Consider the following 21,279-nt stretch of genomic DNA (forward strand, 5'->3'; position numbering starts at 1 on the left):
GATGTATTCTTTGGAAAAATGTCTATTTTATCCTCTTCCCATTTTAAAATTAGATTGTTTATTTTTCTGTTATTGAGTTTTGTGTGTTCTTTATATATTTTGATTATTAACTCTTTATCTGATACTGGTTTGCAAATATTTTCTCCTATTCTGTAGGTTGCTGTTCTCATTTTGTTGATCATTTCTTTTGCTGTGCAGAAGTTTTTAAGTTTGAATAGTCCCACTTGTTAATTTTTGCTTCTGTTGCTTGTTCTTTTGGTGTCATATTTTAAAAATCATTGCCAAGACCAATGTCACTTATATGATAGTCTAGAAATTGCAAACCAATCTATAGAGAACTTGTAGAAATCTACCTGCCTGAAGGTGTATTGTGTGCCAGTCTCAGCCTATCAGTAACTGGTGTTGTGGTTGGACCAGCCCTTGTGGTTATGATTGCAAGATGTCCTTTAGCAATAACTATCAGGAAACTTTGAAAAAATAAAGTTTTATTACTTATAGGGCATGGAAATTATATAGCACATCTGAGGCCACACAGGGAAGTCATGGCTAGAGAGAGAGTGTGCACAGGGGTGTGGGGTTCTGCTTTTATTTGGGTTGAGGGTTGGGGTCTAGGATATTATGAACACCTGGCTGACTCAGTGGGAAGAGTGTGTGACTCTGGATCTCAAGTCGTGAGTTCGAGCCCCATGTTGGGTTGTAGAGATTACTTAAATAAATAAAACTAAAAAAAAAAAAAGGTAAAGCACAGGAAGAGAAAAAAACTAGTGTCCCAAGTGGTCAGTTATTGAAATCAACCAAGATCTCTAAAACAAAGGAACCTCAGTGAAGGGGGTGGGGGTAGTGGCTCTTTTTCTAGCTCTGTGGCTGGCAGTGTGTTTATTAGAGATAGCCATTGCTGAAGTGGATGCCTCAGCAATCAAACCTTAAGTCAGGCACTTGCATTACAAAAAACAAACAAACAAAAAAACACAAAACAGTTGCCTGGGTTTAGGCTACAGGGAAACTCCTGGGGAGAATGGCAGAGAGGGAAGAATAGGAGTTTGGACACAGTGGAGAGGAATTCCATGAGAGCCACCTAGGGTGACACTGCACAGGGCTAAACTGTGCAGTGTTGGGGACATCTCCCACCGAGGAGGTGGAGAGCAGTGAGTTAGTGCCCGGCTACCCCAGTTGTATGGGTCATGGCTGGAGTAACTTGCTTCTTTTCATTAGAACCCAGAGTACTGGGGCAGGACTCCCATGCCAGGGGGAAGGGAAGAGACAAGGAAGAGAGCAGATAAGAATATCAAAAGGCCATAGAGAAAGCAGTTCCTGCTGACTGCTTTTAGACTTCAGTAGGAAGTCTGCGCAAAAACCTCTGGGAGTGTCCCACTGGAAGATTGCCTCACCTGGTCCACAGGCACCCACAATGCCCCAGTGCTAAGCCCACACCTCCCCCACTCTGCAGCCAGATAGATCTTTGTGTGGCAGCGACAGTAGTTCAGGTACATGTTTATGTGGGTAAGGAGAAACCACGAGCCACAGTGCCACCTTCTGGAAACTAAAGGGAGGTTTCCAGCAGCCAGACTGGTGAGTTATAACAAGAGAAAACAATAAAAGCTTAAGAATTCTGCCACAAGGGGCGCCTGGGTGGCTCAGTCGTTAAGTGTCTGCCTTTGGCTCAGGTCATGATCCCAGAGTGCTGGGATCGAGGCCCGCATCGGGCTCCCTGCTCCACGGGAAGCCTGCTTCTCCCTCTCCCACTCCCCCTGCTGTGTTCCCTCTCTCGCTGTGTCTCTCTCTGTCAAATAAATAAAATCTTCAAAAAAAATTTATGAAAAAAAGAATTCTGCCACAAGATGGAACAAGAAAGGCAGAGCTGGTCTACCCATACACAACCTAGGAAAACCAGTTGAACCAACACCAAGGAACAGTACCACATGGGAAGACAACCAGTAGAGATTTAAGGAGGTTTCTGCTGCTTCGCATGTGAAGGCAGCAGTGAAAAATGCAGGAACGTGAAGAATCAAAGAAATATGCCATCACTGTAAGATATCCATAATTCTCCAACAACTGAGCTCAAAACTAGACAATACTGCAATCTAGCTGATAAAGAATTCAAAATAGCTGTTTTGAAGAAACTTAATGAGCTACAAGAAAACTTAGACAGTTCAATGATATTGGGGGGAAAAATGAACAAAATGAGCTCTTTATCAAAGAGATTGATACTAAAAAAGACCCAAACAGAAATTCTGGAACTAAAGAATTCAGTGAATTAAATGAAGAATATAATAGAGAACATCTTTTTGAGAAGAGAGCAGATGGAAGATCTTATTAGATAGGAATTTTAGATAGGAAGATAGGAATTTTGAACACAGAAGAGAACAAAGGAAAAAGAATAAAGTGAAGAAAACTTGTATGTTCTATGGGACTGAATCAAAGGGGAAATATTGGAATAACAGGGATGCTAGAGAGAGAAGGGAAGAAGAAGGGGACAGAAAACCTAAAGAAATGATGGCGGAAAACTGCCCAAACTTGGGGAAAACTTGACCATCCATAGTCACAAAGCTATAATAGATCACCCTATTATCTCAGGGCCAAAAGACCTCCAAAACACAATATAATAAAACTATTCAAAATCAAAGATATAAAGAGAATCCCAAAAGGCAACCAGTGAATGAAGAGTGTATAATCTACAAAAGAAACCCGATTAGCTGTCAGCAGATTTCTCAGTAGAAACCCTAAGGAGACAGTGGAGTGACATGCCAAGTGATGAAAGATTTAAAATTGCCAGCCAAGAATATCTGACAAAATTGTCCTTCAGATATGAGGTAGAAATAAAGACTTTTCCCAGACAAACAAAAGTTGAAGGAGTTCTTCACCACTGGACCTGCCTTGTAAGAAATGCTGATAGGGGTTCTTCAAGTTGAAATGAAAAGATGCTGATCAGCGCCATGACAACATATGAGAGTACACAACACACTGCTAAAGGTAGAAAATGTTAGTCAGATATAGAAAACTCTAATTTTATAATAAGATGGTGTATGAACCACTTAACTATAGTATAAAGGTTAAAGGAAAAGAGTATTAAAAATAACTGTGTTGGCTAATTGAACATAATATATTAAATTTAAAAATAACTATAGTTACTATAATTTTTAATGAATTGACAGCATAAAAGAGGTAAATTGTGACATCAAAAATATAAAAGGGGAGGAGACTTATAGGTGAATGAAGATTAAGTTGCTTTCAGCATATAATGGACTGTTTTGTCTATGAGATGTTTTATGTAAGCCTCAAGATAACCACAAAATAAACATCCAAAGTAGGTTCATGAAGGATAAAAAAAAAAGGAAGGAGAAGGGGGAGAACAGAGCATTCCACCATGGAAAATCATCAGTTTACAAGAGTAGTCAGAAACAGAGGAGAAAAGGAGCAATGGAAATATGAAAGAACCAGAAAGCAATCAATAGGATGCATTAGTAAGTTCTTACATATCAACAATTACTCCAAAGATAAATGGATTTAATTCACCAATCAAAAGGCACAAAGTGCCTAAATGGCTATTTTAAAAAAACAGACCCAACTATATGCTGCCTACAAGAGACCCACTTCAGGTTTAAGAACACACATGTGCTCAAAGTGAGGGGATTATTTCATGCAAGCAGAAATCAGGAAAGTGTGAGTGGAGGCTGTAAGCCAAAAATGGTAACAAGAAACACAGAAGGCCATTATATAATGATAACGATGTCAATACATCAAGAAGATATGACAATTGTAAATATATATACAACCAACATTGGAGCACCTGAATGTATTAAACAAATACTAATACATCTATATTTTACATTTTTAAGAATCTTTTATTTCTTTTAGAGGTGGGGAGGGGCAGAGGGAGAGAGAAAGAATCCCAAGCAGACTCCTTGCTGACTGTGGAGCCCAGCATAGGGCTTGATCCCACAACCCTGAGATCACGACCTGAGCTGAAAGGAAGAGTCGGACACTCAACTGACTGAGCCACCTAGGCACTCCCAAAAGTGTTATATTTTAAGACACTATCAGTAAGATGAAAAAGAAACCCAGAGAACGGAGGAAATATATATCATATATCTAACATATCAAATCATATATGTAACATGGACAGCATAAGCTCAAGAGATGGGGAATTTCAGACTGGAGCTGGAAATGGTACAAAAAGGAACCAAATGCAAGTATTATGTTTATATATGAAGATAGCAGCAATTTGGAGGTAAATTCCCATATAGGGAAGTGATGGGTTATTGAGCTACAGGGAATCCTTAAGGACAAAGATAAAAAGAAAACAAAAGTTATTATGATGAATGATGAAGAAAACCTATATTCATGAGAATGGAATATCTAGGAAGTTTAGAAAAACTGAATGATTGATGTAGTGAAAGAATCATCATCACTCTATACCAGGTAATGTTTGAAGCCTTATATCAAGTTTTAGGAGTGACCTCCAAACTTTTTTGAATTTTGAGGGTGCAGTTTTCCTAACACAACTTAACATTGGAAAATAAGATATTACATCATAAGTGTATATAATAAAAAGATATGATTGTTGGTGTATTATAAACATTGACATGTAAAATTATAATTTAACTTTTTAATTCAGTCTGAATACGTAACAATGACAATTATCCATTTAATGAATATATAAAAAAGCTTTTTTAAAGCAATTGGAAGCATTACATCATTTTTTCCTCTAAAGCTTTTATTCCACAAGTTTAAGTTTTTATTCCACTCTCCTCACAAAACATGGATATATATTGTAATTTATTATAAAATCTCGATGAACATAAAGCCCTAAATTTTTTTAAGATTTTGGGGGTTTTTTTTGCATTTTCTCATATTATTTTTTTATTATGTTCAGTTAGCCAACATACAGTACATCATTAGTTTTTAATGTAGTGTTCAACGATTCATTAGTTGAGTATAACACCCAGTGCTCATCACGTTTTTAAAGATTTTATTTATTTGTTTGAGAGAGAGAAAGAGAGTGCTAGCACAAGCCAGAGGGAGGGGCAGAGAGGGAGAACTAGGCTCCCTGCTCAGCAGAGGCTTGATCCCAGGACCCTGAGATCATGAGCTGAGCCGGTAGCAGATGCCTAACCGACTGAGTCACCCAGGTGCCCTAAAACTCTACATTTTTAACAACATATTCAAGATTGAGTCATCATTGCAATATTTGGAACAAAATTGATTAAAGATGCATAAGCGTGTTATCAAACATGAAAAATAATTATTAACCAAAAATAACTTTTTGTTTTACTACAAATGCATATCTTTAGTAAACAGATGGTACTTTCTTTCTATTAGTTTATGAATACATAGATGAATATTTCTTTTTACTGGAGTGAGATGAAGACCAGCATCAACTTTTTTCCATGTTTTACTTTGAAAAATGTAAACACTGAAACTCACATCAATAGGTAAATGTGAAAGTTGGAAGATTAGGCATTAGATAGTAGATAGATAGATAGATAGATAGATAGATAGATAGATAGATAGATGATAGATCACACAGTTTTTTCAACTCCTTACAAATTATATGCCAAAAATTCCTTAGTAAGCTATTATTAAGCTTCAGAAAAGCTTAATTTCAAAGCTTTATCCACCATTAGCTTAATTCTTCCTGGTGTCATTGTTTTGGTAAACAAAAAATTTTCAGTTGCTTGGATTTCCAAAGGATTTATTACCCAAAGTCTATGATTACTCACCTTCTGAACACCAGCAGCAGTATTTCAGTTATCCACCGATTTGACACCTGGAAGTTTGTCCATTCTGGGCAATCCATGACTGTCAAATAAAGGACGGGTGAGAAGTATATTTTCTTTTCAGAGTGGAAGAAGAGAAAATGAGAAAGTGGAGGTAGAAAAGAAGAGCCTGTTAAGAATGTTCTGAGCATGATAAGACATTCAGAAATCGAGGGTCTAAAAATGGATTCCCTTAAATTCTCAATGTGTACACCTTGGAAAACCTTTTTGAGGCTGGTATCCCAGTTTGAAGACTACTGGTTTATATTGTGTGACTTTCTAATATTTATTGAGATGATTGCATGAACCATATGTTCTCAAGTTTATATTGAGCATTTACAATGTGCAAGACACTGGTCTAGCAGCTTGAGACATAGCCAAGAATAAGATCAAGGTGTTAGGACTATATGGACATTATGGTCATGATGATAGTCCATAAATAAGTAAATAACTCAATAATTCAGTAGGAGAATGAAGAAATATACAAAATAATTTCAAAGGACTTAAGTGATAGGAAGAAAATAATACAGAGTAGTGAGGAGTGGTCTCATTGCCAAGGATTGTTTCTAAGGAGATGATATTTGAAGCAAAGATGTGGAAAAAGAGTAGGCTGAGGCAGACTGGTGGTCTAGGGAGGCCTTCATAGTGAAAGGATGCCTCTGTGAAGAGTCAACACATGACCTTTGTGATTTAGGTGTCAGCTATGCAAAGAAATAGAGAAGAGAAATTTAGGCAGAGAGAAGGTGATCAGTTTGTTCCAGTTTGCTAAAGACTTTCTTGATATTGGCACTCTAATTCTTGTATTCTGGGAAAACCTTCAGTCCCAAACAAAGATGGTTTGTCAACCTAACAGGGGGTCTATGATCTACTGGAATAGAGGTCCCTTGAAAGGTCAGTGATCTGATGGCCAATATCCAAACTGCAGTTACAGTCACTGGCAACTTGACTTAGATAAAATAAAAAGAATTAGAGGAAAAAGCCTTCTTGATTCTGAGACATTTATGCACTTGAGGCTGTGGCTTTCAGTAGCACCCCAGACTTAGCCAATACATTAACAATTAATCAACTTTATAGTTAATAACTGCATTTCTGTGATATCAGAGTTAACTCACTGACTCATCAGTCACCAAACAACACTCACATGTATCTAGACACACAAAGCATAGAAACCCTACATACAACAAGCATTTGTGGACAAGATGAAGATCTGGAGAGGCATGATGTGAGATCACTATAGTGGGAAGTTGGACTTTTCATTGGAAAGATAAGTAGAATTTGTGATGCACCTTTTAATTTCATATGATGCTCTCAAGGCAAGTCCCACTCTCATCTCTAGTTAAATTAGTATTTGTGCAGAATGAGGTGGTTTCTAACTACCATCTCTATCTAGTTAAATCAATATTTGTGGAGAATGAAGTGGTTTCTAACTATAACTGGATTAGTTTCTAGTTTCTAGTTGAAGTTTCTAGTTGATTAGTTTCTAGTTGAAGCCTTAAACAAAAATTGGCCTAATGATACAGATAGGGATTTAAACTCTTAACTTACAATAAAAGGGGTGGCGAGTGTGGGAAAGGGACTTGTCTGAAACTTTTTCTGTACCTTCATAGGTTCCTCTGTATATGATAGTAGTGGTTCAGGGATTATTAAAGTCAAAATCCTTGTCTCAACCATAAAGGCAGCTCCAAACTGTGGTCTTCATTTTGTTTTGTTTTTATTTTTGTTTTTTGGTCTGGAAAAATACACAGACACACAGATGTTCTCTTGAGACCAGTATATTTTAATACATCGGAGGAAGACAGATAAAGAATTTCAGCCCAATAAAGAGAACTCCTGTATCTTCTTATGCACTTCCCTTTACACATTTCCACTCTTGGTGCTTATCTTGGCAATAGCATTATGTCCATCTACATGCCATCCAATCCCCAGTAGAATTGTCCCTGGGGAAATAACATCAATAGAATTGGCTCCCTGGATACTACTCCCAATGCTTATCTCTAGTGTCCCATACCCAGATGAAATGTTAATTTGTACCATTAATGGTCTCAAGAGGATGTGCCAAAGCTTGGGAAGAAACTTCTTTTAGGTCTCAGTTACTAGGCTTTCTGTGGGTTTGGTTGAGTCAGGTATGAACTCATCATTCAAAAAAGAAGCAGGGGAATTTGAAAAAAATTCCCAAGTATTAATATCAGTAGTTATCTCTTCTTCAAAGGGTATAAGACGTGGTGGTATTTTAGTGTATCCGTGATCTTCTTTTATGGGAATGCAGCATGTTAGCTTGTTCATACAAAGAAGCTTGTACCTCTCAACATGAAAGCATCGTTTTCTGCAGTGTCCTATATTATTCTTCCAACATCTTTCAACTTTCCAGCCAGCTGCAGGGAATAAACGAGTAGGTCAAGTTTTTGACTCTAGCAACAATGTGGTAAGCATTAATTCAAAATTTTGACAACTATTGCTACTCCCATCTAGACTAATATGATAAATACTACAAGCCATTGGGGGACAAAAGAGAAAACTGAAACTATATATTAAATATTGTGTCATATGCCATCAAGGAAATGGGGGGGATGGGGAGAGAGAGAAAGAAGGAAAGCAGAAGAAGGAAGGAGGAGGAGGAAGAAAGAGAGACAGAGAGGGAGACCTATGTAGAGCTGATATTTAAGCCAAGGCAAGAAGGATGGAAGGAGCCAGCCAGGTACACAGGAGGCAGAGATTGTTTCAGAAAAAGACCAGCAAATGGTCAGTCTCACTGCTGAGAAGCTGCATTGTGTATCTGGAGAAGATATCTGGAGAAAGCTGATTGAGTCTGAAGTGTAATGTGCAAAGAGCAAAGGAGAAAGAGATGAAATGAGCTTGAAATGGCAATGCCATCCCCCACTCAGATTAGGCCATTATTAAGCATTTTTGTTTCAAAACATAGTCTGACCTAATTTATGATTTAGATCATTAGTTTGGATTTTATGTGGAAATTATATTAGGGAAAAGAAATAATAGAATCAGGAAGGCATGTTAGAAACATTGGCTAGGTAAGACATAATGGTGGCTGGAACTGGGCTTCAAGAGCTGTGGAAAGAAGAGGACTGATTTAAGACATTGGTTGCTTGGATATAAGGTCAGAGGAGGATGGAGGAATCAAAGTACATTATTATATTTCTGTTGAGATAGGGAAGATTAATGGTGCTCACTATTCACAGAATAGTAAACTGAGAAAAGAACAAGATTTGGAAGGAAGAGAAAGAGGTGGGCTCAAATATTTGCTTCAGGGCATATAACATGTAATATACCTAGGGTGTCAAGAAGGCAGTGGAACATACCCGTAGGATCTCAGCAGATAAATTTGGACTCTAGATGCAAATTTTGGAATCATTGCTTATAGATATTTAAAACTGCGTAATGGATAAAGTACAGTAGTTGGAATAACATGGGATAAAAGGGGGCCAAGATTAAATTCGGGTGAGTGTCAATATTGAGAGCTCAAATAGGAGGAAAAGACTCAAAAGGAACAACCATATGAACAAAACAAGAGAATGGGGCACTAGAGAATTAGATTAGTTTCTCCCAAAGCAGACCTTGGGAAAAAATTTGAGTATAATAATTGAATTGAGAGGCATTCTCCTCCCTCCTAAATCAGTTTAGAAGTGGGATAGTTAGGGAAGTAAGAAAGTAAAAAAGAGCTAGAAGGAGTTAAAATGGTGGAGTAGTGGGGGACCTATGCTTGCCTCATCCCTCAAACACAGCTAGATAAATATCAAATCATTCTGAACACCTAAGAACTCGATCTGAGGACTGAGAGAACAAACCTCACATCTAGAGGGAGAAAAACAGCCACACTGTGGAAGGGAGGAGCTGCAGGGAGCTGATTTAAGGGAGAAAAGATTTGTGGGTACTAAAAGGGGAGGGAGCTCTGAGCATGGAGAGAGAGAGGGAAAGAAAAAGAGAAAGCAGTGCACAGGGTATTGCACAAGAAAACTACTCCAAAACAATTGACTGGGAAAAGGAGAGGGGCTGATTATCGTAAGTTTTTAAAAGCAGTGGAGCTCAAAATCAGAAGTTTTAGAAGTCCATGCCATCGAGGGGATCGTGCCTGCCAGGCTTTGCGGTGCTCCTGTGGGGATGGAGGGCAGAGGCCTGGGAGCAGACAGTGTGATTTTAGGATCCTCTGGATGGCACTGGAGAGACCGTTCCCCTTCTTGGAGTGCATTTGGGAGAGGTGGCACTGCCTCTCAGTGGACAAAAGAGATGGTGGGAACTATTGAGCAGCCCTGCTAATTAGCATGGCAACAGAAGCACCTGCTGAAGGTACCATAAACTCCGAGCCCCTGTACAGTAGTGCAACCACTTTTCTGGGACAAACTGGCATCAGCCACGGTGCAGCAAGACCCACCCCCAGAGGATCAGCACCAGTCCACATGACACCAGATCCCTAAAATTTGGAGTTTTGAAACCCAGCCACTCGCCTGAGATAAAACAAAGGAGCACTGTGCCACCAGGTAGGGAGACATCTTGGACATAGACAGGGTGAAGGCAAGGTTCTGATAGAAGCCTGGAATGCATGAGGGGGAGATTATTCACACTTCTGTAAGGGCTTCCTGAACAGTGGCAGGCACAAACTCCCCTCTCCAGGGACTAGAGAGCAAGTCAATGCCATTTTTCACCCTGCCCATCAGCAAACAGACTGACTTCAGTGAGCAACAGTGGAGACTGGAGCCACCTACACCAAGCCCGGCCCCTCTGTGCCCTGCAGGTGCATCTTTACTAGAGCAAGTCAGCCTGAGAACCAATGAAGCAGGCCTCTCCCCCACAAGACCAGCACAAACCCCTTGCATGCACCAAGTCTACTGATCATAGAGTGCCGCAAATCTTCAGCTCTAGGGGAAATAGGATCTAGCCTCTTTTAACAAGTAGACCAAAACACACCTAGCTAAAACTTGCCACACAGTGGACAACGTCCAAACACTCCCCACTGCAGGTAGGGAGAAACTCCGAAGAGAACTGACCTGAGAGAAAGAGCAAGCAAAACACAATAGCAGAGTGCACACTCTGAAATGCTTTCAGCAGCATCAGGCCCTGGACAGTATTGGAACTCTTCTTAATATAGGCATTACTCTCAAGAGCAGGAAATATAACAGGCTTTCCTAGCACACAAAAGAACAGTGACTGAGAGAAAATGACAAGATGGAGGAATTCACCCCAAAAGAAAGAACAGGAAGAGGTCATGGCCAGGGATCTAATCAAAACGATATAAGTAATATGCCTGAACCAGAATTTAAAACAATCATAAGGATAACAGCTGGGCTTGAGAAAAGTATAGAAGATACTAGAGAATCCTTTACTGCAGAGATAAAAGAACTGAAAACTAGTCAGGCTGAAACACAGGTCTCAACTGGTACAAAAAGATTGAGATTATACCATGAATATTTTCAGACCACGATACTTTAAAATTTGAACTCAGTCACAAGAGAAAATTTGGAAGGAATACAAATACATGGATGTGTCCATAAAGCCCTAGCCAGACTCATCAAAAAGAGAAGAGAAAAGACCCAAGTAAATAAAATCATGGATGAAAGAGGAGAGATCACAACCAACAGTGAAGAAATACAAACATTTATAAGAGAATATTATGAGCAAATATATGCCAACAAATTAGGCAATTTGGAAGAAATGGATGCATTCCTAGAAATGTATAAACTACCAAAACTGAAACAGAAAGAAATAGAAAATCTGAACAGACCCATAACCAGGAAAGAAATTGAATCACTAATCAAAAATCTACCAACAAACAAGAGTCCAGGGCTGGATGGCTTCCCAGTGGAATTCTACCAAACATTTAAAGAAGAATTAATACCTATTCTTATGAAACTGTTTAAAAAAATAGAGATGGAAGGAAAACTTCCAAACTCTTTCTATGAGGCCAGCATTACCTTGATCCCAAAACCAGACAAAGACTCCACTAAAAAGGAGAATTACAGACCAATATCCCTGATGAACATGGATGCAAAAATTCTCACCCAGATACTAATAGGATCCAACAGTACATTAAACGAGTTATTCACCATGACCAGGTGGGATTTATTCCTGGGCTGCAAGGTTGGTTCAACATCTGCAAATCAATCAATGTGATACACCACATTAATAAAAAGAAAGGACAAGAACCATATGATCCTCTCAATAGATGCAGAAAAAGCATTTGACAAAATACAGCATGCTTTCTTGATAAACTCTCTGCCATGTGGGGATAGAGGGAACATACCTCAATATCATAAAAGCCACATATGAAAAATCCACAGTGAATATCATCCTCAATGGGGAAAAACTGAGAGCTTTTCCTCTAAGATCAGGAACACAACAGGGATGACCACTGTCACCACTGTTGTTCAACATAGTACTGGAAGTCCTAGCCTCAGCACTCAGACAACAAAAAGAAATAAAGGGCATCCAAATTGGCAAAGAAGAAGTCGAACTCTCACTCTTTGCAGACGACATGCTACTCTATGTAGTAAACCTAAAAGACTCCAGCAAAAAATTACTAGAACTGATACAGGAATTCAGCGAAGTTGCAGAGCATAAAATCAATGCAAAGAAGTCAGTTGCATTTCTATACATTAACAATGAGGCATAAGAAAGAGAAACCAAGGAATCGATCCCATTTACGGTTGCACCCAAAACCATAAGATACCTAGGAATAAACCTAACCAAAGAGGTAAAGGATCTGTAGTCTGAAAACTATAGAACACTTATGAAAGAAATTGAGGAAGACACAAGAAATAGAAAAACATTCCATGCTCATGGGTTGGAAGAACAAATATTGTGAAAATGTTTATGCTACCCAAAGCAATCTACACATTCAATGCAATGCCTATCAAAATACCATCAGCATTTTTCATAGAGTTGGAACAAACAATCCTAAAATTTATATGGAACCAGGAAAGACCCCAACTAGTCAAAGTAATGTTGAAAAAGAAAAGCAATGCTGGAGGCATCACAATTCCGTACTTCAATCTATATTACAAAGCTGAAATCATCAAGACAGTATGGTACTGGCACAAAGACAGATACATAGATCAATGGAACAGAAGAGAAAGCCCAGAAATGGACACTCAACTCTATGGTCAACTAATCTTTGACAAAGCAGGAAAGAATATCTAAAAGAAAGAAGACAGTCTCCTCAGCAAAACTTATTGGGAAAATTGGACAGCCACATTCAGAAGAATGAAACTGGACCACTTTTTTACACCATACACAAAAATAACTCAAAATGGATGGAAGACCTAAATGTGAGACAGGAATCCATCAAAATCCTAGAGGAGAACAAGGCAGCAGCCCCTTTGACCTCGGCTGCAGCAACTTCTTTCTAGACACATCTCCAAAGGCAAGAGAAATAAAAGCAAAAATTAACTATTGGGACTTCATTAAGATGAAAAGCTTTTGCACAGCAAAGGAAATAGTCAGCAAAACTAAAAGGCAACCTATGGAATGGGAGAAGTTATTTGCAAATGTCATATGATATAAAGAGCTAGTATCCAAAATCTATTAAGAACTTATGAAACTCAACATCCTAAAAAACAAATAATCCAGTCAAGAAATGGGCAGAAGACATGAACAGACATTTCTCCAAAGAAGATACATGAAAAAAGGTTCAACATCACTCAGCATCAAAACCACAGTGAGAAGGATGCCTGGGTGGCTCAGTTGGTTAAGCGTCTTCCTTTGGTTCAAGTCATGATCTCAGGGTCCTGGGATCGAGCCTGGCATTGGGCTCCCTGCTCATCAGGGAGTCTGCTTCTCCATCTCCCTCTGCAGCAACCCCCCTGTTTGTGCTCTCTTGCTCTCTTTTTCTGTCAAATAAATAAATAAAATCTTAAAAAAACCACAGTGAGATACCACCTCACAGAGTCAGAATGGCTAAAATTAACAACTCAGGAAACAACAGATGTTGGCAAGGATGCGGAGAAAGGGGAACTCTCTTACACTATTGGTGGGAATGCAAACTGGTGCAGCCACCTTAGAAAACAGTGTGGAGGTTCCTCAAAAATTTAAAAATAGAACTATTTTGTGACCCAACAATTGCACTACTAGGTATTTACCCACAGGATACAAAAATACTGATTTGAAGGGGCATATGCACCCCAATGTTTATAGCAACGTTATCAAAATAGCCAAATTATGGAAAGAACCCAAACATCCATCAACTGATGAATGGATAAAGAAGTTGAAGTATAGCTATACACAATGGAATATTACTCAGCCATAAAAAAGAATGACATCTTGTCATTTGCAATGACGTGGATGGAGCTAGAGTGTATTATGTTAAGTGAAATAAGTCAGTCAAAGACAAACACCATATGATTTCACTCATATGTGGAAATTAAGAAACAAAGCAAATGAACATAGAGGAATGGAGAAAAAAGAAGAGAGAGAGAGAGGGAAGCAAGCAATAAGAGATCCTTAACTATAGAGAATAAACAGGGTTGATGGAGGGGAGTTGGGGGGATGGGCTAAATGGGTGATGGTATTAAGGAGGGCGGTTGTGATGAGCCCTGGGTGTTATATGTAAGTGATGAATCACTAAATTCTACACCTAAAACCAATTTTACAATATATGTTAACTAACTAGAATTTAAATTAAAACTTGAAATTAAAAAAAAAGAGAAAGCCAAAAGTAGGTGAGTTATACAGTTAGTTAGCACTGGTTGACTAGAGCATAGTCCCATGGAAAACTCTGGCAGCCAGTGTATGAAACAAGCCTCAGAGTTATTGTTCTTGAGAATGAAAGGAGCTGGAGTATTTATCTGCCATCTAGCCAGCCAATAGCTGATAGATGATCCTAGAGTGAGTTCATAATTCCCTCTCATTTCTGGATTGCTCTGTATAGGGCTATTTCACATGCAATCAACCATGCTTTAAGGATAACTGCCAGTTGCAGGCTGGTGTGCATGAAAATGGTAAATGCCAAGAGGATCCAAGGAAAATCAATTCAGATATGAATAGATTATGCAAGAGAGGAAAATGTTTCTTAAAGCAATGAGTGGACTTCTGTAGGTAAATATTACTGAGAAGTTCAGTAAGATAAGTGCAGAAGTGTCCATTATGTTGAACATGATGATTGTCACTGGTAACCATGAGAGGAGCAGTTTCCCAGTGGTAGGGAAAAAAGAAACAAAAGTGAAGTTGGTGAAATGTGAATGAGAAAAGTTGAAGTAGCACCTGGAGACAAAACTCTTAAGTTTAGTGTGAGGAAGGGTGGAAAAATAGAGAGGTTCTTGGAGGATAATATGGAGCCAAGTGAGCATTTTTCAGGGATGTTTTGAAGAATGGGAAATAACAGCATGTTTGAAGACACTTAAGAAGAAACCAGTAGAAAGGGAGAGATTAATGTAGAATAGGGAAATGTGACAAGAAAGGTCACAGTCCTTTGTAGTCGGCAAGGACCAAAATCACATCTGGCAGATTGAGACGGAGAAGGCACACATACAGAGGCATACTGGTATGAATGTTGACCATGGTAAAAAGAAAAAAGTTCTTTTTTAATTTTTAAATTTTTGTTTATTCATTTTTTTAGATTCCACATATGAGTGAAGCTATATAGTACTTGTGTTTCTCAGTCTGACTTATTTCACTTAGCAAAATACCCTCTCAGTCTATCTATGTTGTTGTGAATGGCACAATCTCATCATTTTTAATGGCTGCATAATATTTCATTGTATATATATACCACATCTTCCTCATCCATTCGTCTATTGATGGATACTTGGGTTGCTTCCATATCTTGGCTATTGTGAAAAATGTTGCAATAAACATAGGGGGGCATATATCTTTTCATATTAGTGTTTTCATTTTCTTTGGGTAAATACCCAGTAGTAGAATTAGTAACTTATATGGTATTTCTATTTTTAATTTTTTGAGCAACCTCCATACTATTTTCCCACAGTTTCTGCACCAATTTGCATTCCTACCAACAGTGCACAAGGGTTCCTTTTTCTCCACATCCTCACCAGCACTTATTATTTCTTGTCTTTTTTATTTTAGCCATTCTGATGTGTAAGGTGATATCTTTTTTTAAGATTATTTATTTATTTATTTGATATATATATATATATATATAGAGAGAGAGAGAGAGAGAGAGAGAGAGAGAGAGAATGTGTGAGAGAGAGAGAGCATGAGTGGAGGGTGGGGGCAGAGGGAGAGGGAGAAGCAGACTCCCCACTGAGCAGGGAGCCTGATGTGGGGCTCAATCCCAGGACCTTGGGATCATGACCTGAGCTGAAGGCAGATGTTTAACTGACTGAGCCACCCAGGTGCCCCTGTAAGGTGATATCTAATTGTGGTTTTGATTTGCATTTCCCTGATGATTGGTGAGGTTGAGCATCTTTTCATGTGACTCTTTGAATTTTTAAAATCTTGAAGTGTGGGATAAAGTCATTAAGCTGGGAGGGAGAGGCACATAGAAAAGTAGAGCAGGAGAATTAAAGAAAGGTCAGTACAAAATAGCTGTCTAGGAAGGAGGGAAGATGAGCTTAAAAAATACAGTAGGATTTATGAGCAATGTGATAATTCATTTGTGGGATGTAGACATGAATGTAAAATGAAACTAGCCTGCTCCGTTGTATGATCATTTATCAAGCAAGCAAACATGACCATCTTTCTCATCAAATTGCCTACAAAGTGCAAAGATTAGTGTATTATAGGCAGAGGAAGCAGCTAGAGCAAATGTTCTATATTGGAGGAAGCCTGGTATATATGAGAAAGGGGAAATAATTCTCGAAACAATCTTTTCTGGATTTAATTTAATAATATATAAAAAGCACCTTTCATGGGTTGACATATATAAAGCTCTCCATAATTTGTCTCCTATTGCCTTCCCTGGGCTAAGTTTATTCCACTTTTCCAATGATTCATTCTCTTACTACTTACTGGCTCAAATTTACTTTGCTTATGTTAGAATTTTCTGTAAGTTTCAAATGTAGACATTCCACTTCTTTCATCCAAGACAAACTTTGACATCATTTCTTCATTTCTTGCTTCTACAAGATTATTTCTCAATTTTTCTTTTCCTTCAGGGTACCTATTCTAGAAAGCTCCTCATTCAACAAAGTTTGAGCCCCTAACTATAGTACAGACTTCATTCTAGGCCCTTAAGGTACATTTGTGAACTAATCAGACAAAGTCACATGAAGCTTACTTTCTACCAGGGCAAGAAAGACAATGAAAAACAAGTAAATTATCTTATGTGTGAGAAGGTGATAAGTGGTTTACAGAAATAAGAGAGAATCTGTTTGGAGTGTTATGGGGGCAGATTGCAGTTTCTTTCTTCCTTTTTTTTTTTAAATTAAAGATGTATTTATTTGAGAGAGAGAGAGAGAGCACAGGCAGGAGGGGCAGAGGGAGAGGGAGAATCTCAAACAGACTCTGCTGAGCGTGGAGGCCAAGGCAGGGCTTGATCTCTCGACCCTGAGATCACGACGAAGAGTCAGACACTTAACTGAGCTGAAACGAAGAGTCAGACACTTAACTGACTGTACCACCCAGGCACCCCCAGGTTGCAGTTTCTTAAACACCCATTAGCATAGGGCTTAAAAGAATGTGACAAGTAAACAATAACTTGAAGGAAGTAAAGGAATTAGCTACAACAGTACCTGGGGCAAGGGCGTTCTAAGCAGAGGAAACAGACAGAACTCTGGGTTGAGCAAGCCAGGCATGTTTGAGGAAGAGCATTGAAACCATTGTGGCTCTAGTGAAATGAGCAAGGACTAGAATGGCAGAAGATGAAGTGAGAGAGGTCATAAGGGACAGATCATGGAGAGCAGGTGGGCTACTGTTAGGACCCTGGCTATTGTTCTGAGTGAAGAGGGGGCCATTGCAGAGTTTTGAGCAGAAGAGGTACATAATCTGACTTCCAATGGGAGTGCTGTCTGCTATCTTGATGGCAGATTGCAGGAGGCAAGTGTAAAAGGACAGATACCTGTGAGGAAGCTACAGAAGTAGGAGGTAAGAGGTGGTAGTGATTTGAATCAGAGTGGTAGCGATGGAGGTGGTGAGATTGGTTGGATCGGGACATAACTTGCAAGTAGACTCTTTGATAGATACGGATGTCACAGCTAAAAATATCAAAGATAATTCCAAGAATATGGCTTAAGCAATGAAATGATGGCAATTGGGAATAATCTATAATTGAATGTATTTTTGCTTAGAATGACAGCAGTCATTTTTTTCAAAGCTCTTCAGTCTGGAATTATGTTGTTAAAACTTGTGACCTCCATCACCAATATCTCAAAATCATAAAACTAAAGAATATGAATAACAACTGTATTATTTCAGACATATAAGCCATTTGCCAAAACATTTTCCCATGTAGAAATTCTCTCTAAAACATACCAGATGCAGAATCAAAAAGCATCAACTTAAATATAGCTATTGCCATTGATGGACAGCTTAGCTTGGTAAAAACCACCAAATGCTGTCTCATGTGAAAATACAGAAATAAACTCAAATACATTAAATAGTTAAATTTCAAAACAGAACCTATAAGGGAAAATCTATAAATCAACAGGAATAAAAACTACCCCCTAAAATAAAAGGGAAAAATAGGCATAGCCACACAATTTTTAGAAAAATTAAAATATACAATAAATATATATCTGAAGTTTGACTTCTTCGTACTGAGTGAAATAGAAATAATTATATCTTTAAATATTATCCTTCATGTAAAAATTTTGATTTATGTCTAAGAACGTTTATATGGAACATAACTTGTATATATAACATAAATATACTTATTAGCAAAACTAATGACATAAATGTTCATTTATCAAATTGGATAAATAATTTGCAGAGCATCCATTCATTGATATTTTATGCAATTATTGAAAATTCCATTGTTGGAAAATATTTAATATATGGGAAACTACTAATAATGTAATAGAAATTTAAAAGTAGGCTACACATTTATTTACATGGTATCCAAGAATCTGAGGAAGAGCAACAGAACAAAACTTTGTTTATTTCTTTATTATTTCAAAACTTTTCAAAATGTCAGCAAATAGTTCATAATCAGAAATTCACCCACCCTCTATAAGTTCTATGCATCTGTTAATAATAATAACGTGTTTCTATATTGATAAGAAATCTCTAAGACATACTGGTAGTGCCTTGCAGAAGAATCCACATGGTTCATTTACAATGTATTTTTTAAAATCTAAGATATATATATATATATATATATGTGTGTTAGGATATACAAGTAATTGGTAAGATTGGTAAACATATATATGTGCATATATATGTACATATATATATATATGCTAGGATATACAAGTAATTGGTAAGATTGATTGATTGAGAGAGATTCTGCAAGAAAGATTGAAGAAATGTTATTCTAGGGTAAGAGAGTACTTTTCCTTAAACTCATATATACCTATCAAGCGCTTGATACTTTGTATCAATTGCAAGTACTATTTTTCAATGAAAAGTAGATAATTTCCAAAAGTAGCATTACTAAAAAGCAGGAATAAGCTCATTCATATTGATCTAATACCAGAGGCTTACTAGTTCACTGGTTAACACTGGTTAGAGAGACAGCCAGAAAAGGCTGCTCAGAAGATTGAGGAAATTCTTGCCTTTGGAGAAATGTCTCAGAAAATACCCCAGCATGATTGTTGCCTCCAACAGGGTCTTAGAGAGTAGGGACATGGAGCTGCCATAATGAGAGCATTTCTGTGGCTTTTTATTGGCCCAAGTCTTTTCCTGCAGACCCTCTTTTCCTGTCAAGACACCTGAAATCTCAAGGTCAATAACTCATCCTAGTTCCACATCCCTACATTTTAGGGTTCCATTACCTTTGGTCACCAGATTTAGGAACCCACATATAATGAAGGTCAGCATCAGGAGATTCATGGCTTCTGGGAGAGAGGAAGCTCTGTGTCCTGAGGAATCCAGAGCACTTGGCCCAGCTAGGAGTATAAATAGTCACCTTTACTTGCCTATCACGGGTGATAAACCAGAGATGGGGAGAATGCCATGCCATCCGGATCACCAGACCATTAACTTGCATCATTGAGTGTGCATGACAAAATAATGCTCTGTTCTAGAAACTATTAAAGGAAACTGAGGCCTTGTGAAATGAATTATATAATCCTGAGGAAGTGTATGGTCTGATGGAAAGAAACAATTCCCAAAAGAAATTGTTCTCCTTAACCCTACATGGGGCCAATTACTTCTCTCTTTGTATGCAACACCATAAACATACATCGATGATAGCAGAATGCTACATAAAGATCCCACTTATTTCAGACCAATAGCTTTTGACTTCTAGTAGAGTATTCTTCTCTCCATCTGAATGATTATCAAATCCATTTTGTATTAATTTTTGTATAAGTTACAAAGTTTAGTTTGAGATGGACTTTTTTTCACTGTGGATATTCGATTTTTGCAGTAACAATTTATTGTAAGTACTATCCTTCCTCCATTGAATTGCTTTGGCACATCTGTCAAAAATTAGTTGTCCATACTTGATTCTGTATTATGTTCCATTGATTATGTGTCTATTCCTCTGCCAGAACAACACACTCTTGATTACTATAGCTGTATAATATGTCTTGAGATAGTGCAGTGATTCTTCTTGCTTTATTCTTCTTGTAAAAAAATTTTTTACCGGGGTGCCTGGGTGGCTCAGTCGTTAAGCGTCTGCCTTCGGTTCAGGTCATGATCACAGGGTCCTGGGATCGAGCCCCACATCGGGCTCCCTGCTCACCGGGAAGCCTGTTTCTCCCTCTCCCAGTTCCCCTGCTTGTGTTCCTGCTCTTGCTGTCTTTATATATAAATAAATAAATAAAATCTTTAAAAAATTTTTTTTTCTACCTATACCAGTTCCTTTGCCTTTCAATAAAAATTGTAGAATAGTCTATGTATATCTACAAAAATCTTGCTTGAGATTATGATAGCGATTGAGTTAAACCTGTGTTTAACTCTAATTTATAGCCTGGCATAAATTACTTCTTTGTTATGTTGAGTCTTCTAATCCATCCATGTGTGCCTATGCCACTTCACTTAAGTGTTTATTTCTTTCATCACCGTTTTGTCCTTTTTAGAATACAAGACTTAAAATATTTTTCAATTTATATCTAAGTATTTTATGAGTGATTTTAATAAATTTATACTTTTAATTTCAATATTCACATATCTTTAGTATACAGTAATACAATTCATGTTTATGTATTGATTTTGTATCCTGAACCTTGCTCAACTCAGTTATTAGTTCTGGGAGGTTTTTTATAGATTCCTTGATCTTTTCTCTGTAGACTATCATGTCAGCTGTAAATGGGGACAATTTTCTTTCTCCCTTTCCACACTCTGTATTTATTTCCTTTTCTTATCATGTTGAGTAGAATTTTCAAATACATTAAATAAGAATGGTGAGAGTGGATATCCTTGCGCTTCTGTGATCTTAGAGGTATTCATTCTTTTACCATTAAGTGTAACATTAGCTGTAGGTATTTGGTAAATTTTTATCAAGTTGAGAAAGTTTGCC

The 21,279-nt window shown here is 37.9% G+C and overlaps 1 protein-coding gene and 1 non-coding gene across 2 annotated transcripts; one reads left to right on the forward strand and one right to left on the reverse strand.

Moving 5' to 3' along the window:
* The first annotated feature begins 624 nt into the window (after positions 1–624).
* On the forward strand, positions 625–696 carry TRNAQ-CUG. Its single transcript has one exon. It is a non-coding gene; the product is annotated as a tRNA-Gln (tRNA).
* Positions 697–7,835: 7,139 nt separating this feature from the next.
* DEFB125 (defensin beta 125) lies at positions 7,836–19,646 on the reverse strand. Its single transcript, XM_027620751.1, has 2 exons — positions 19,589–19,646; positions 7,836–8,128 (listed from the first exon to the last, which is right to left on the reverse strand). The coding sequence occupies exons 1-2, from the start codon at positions 19,644–19,646 to the stop codon at positions 7,836–7,838; spliced, it is 351 nt and encodes a 116-aa protein (XP_027476552.1).
* Positions 19,647–21,279: the final 1,633 nt, after the last annotated feature.

This window comes from Zalophus californianus, chromosome 8 (genome assembly GCF_009762305.2).
Source record: "Zalophus californianus isolate mZalCal1 chromosome 8, mZalCal1.pri.v2, whole genome shotgun sequence".
Lineage (NCBI taxonomy): Eukaryota > Metazoa > Chordata > Mammalia > Carnivora > Otariidae > Zalophus > Zalophus californianus.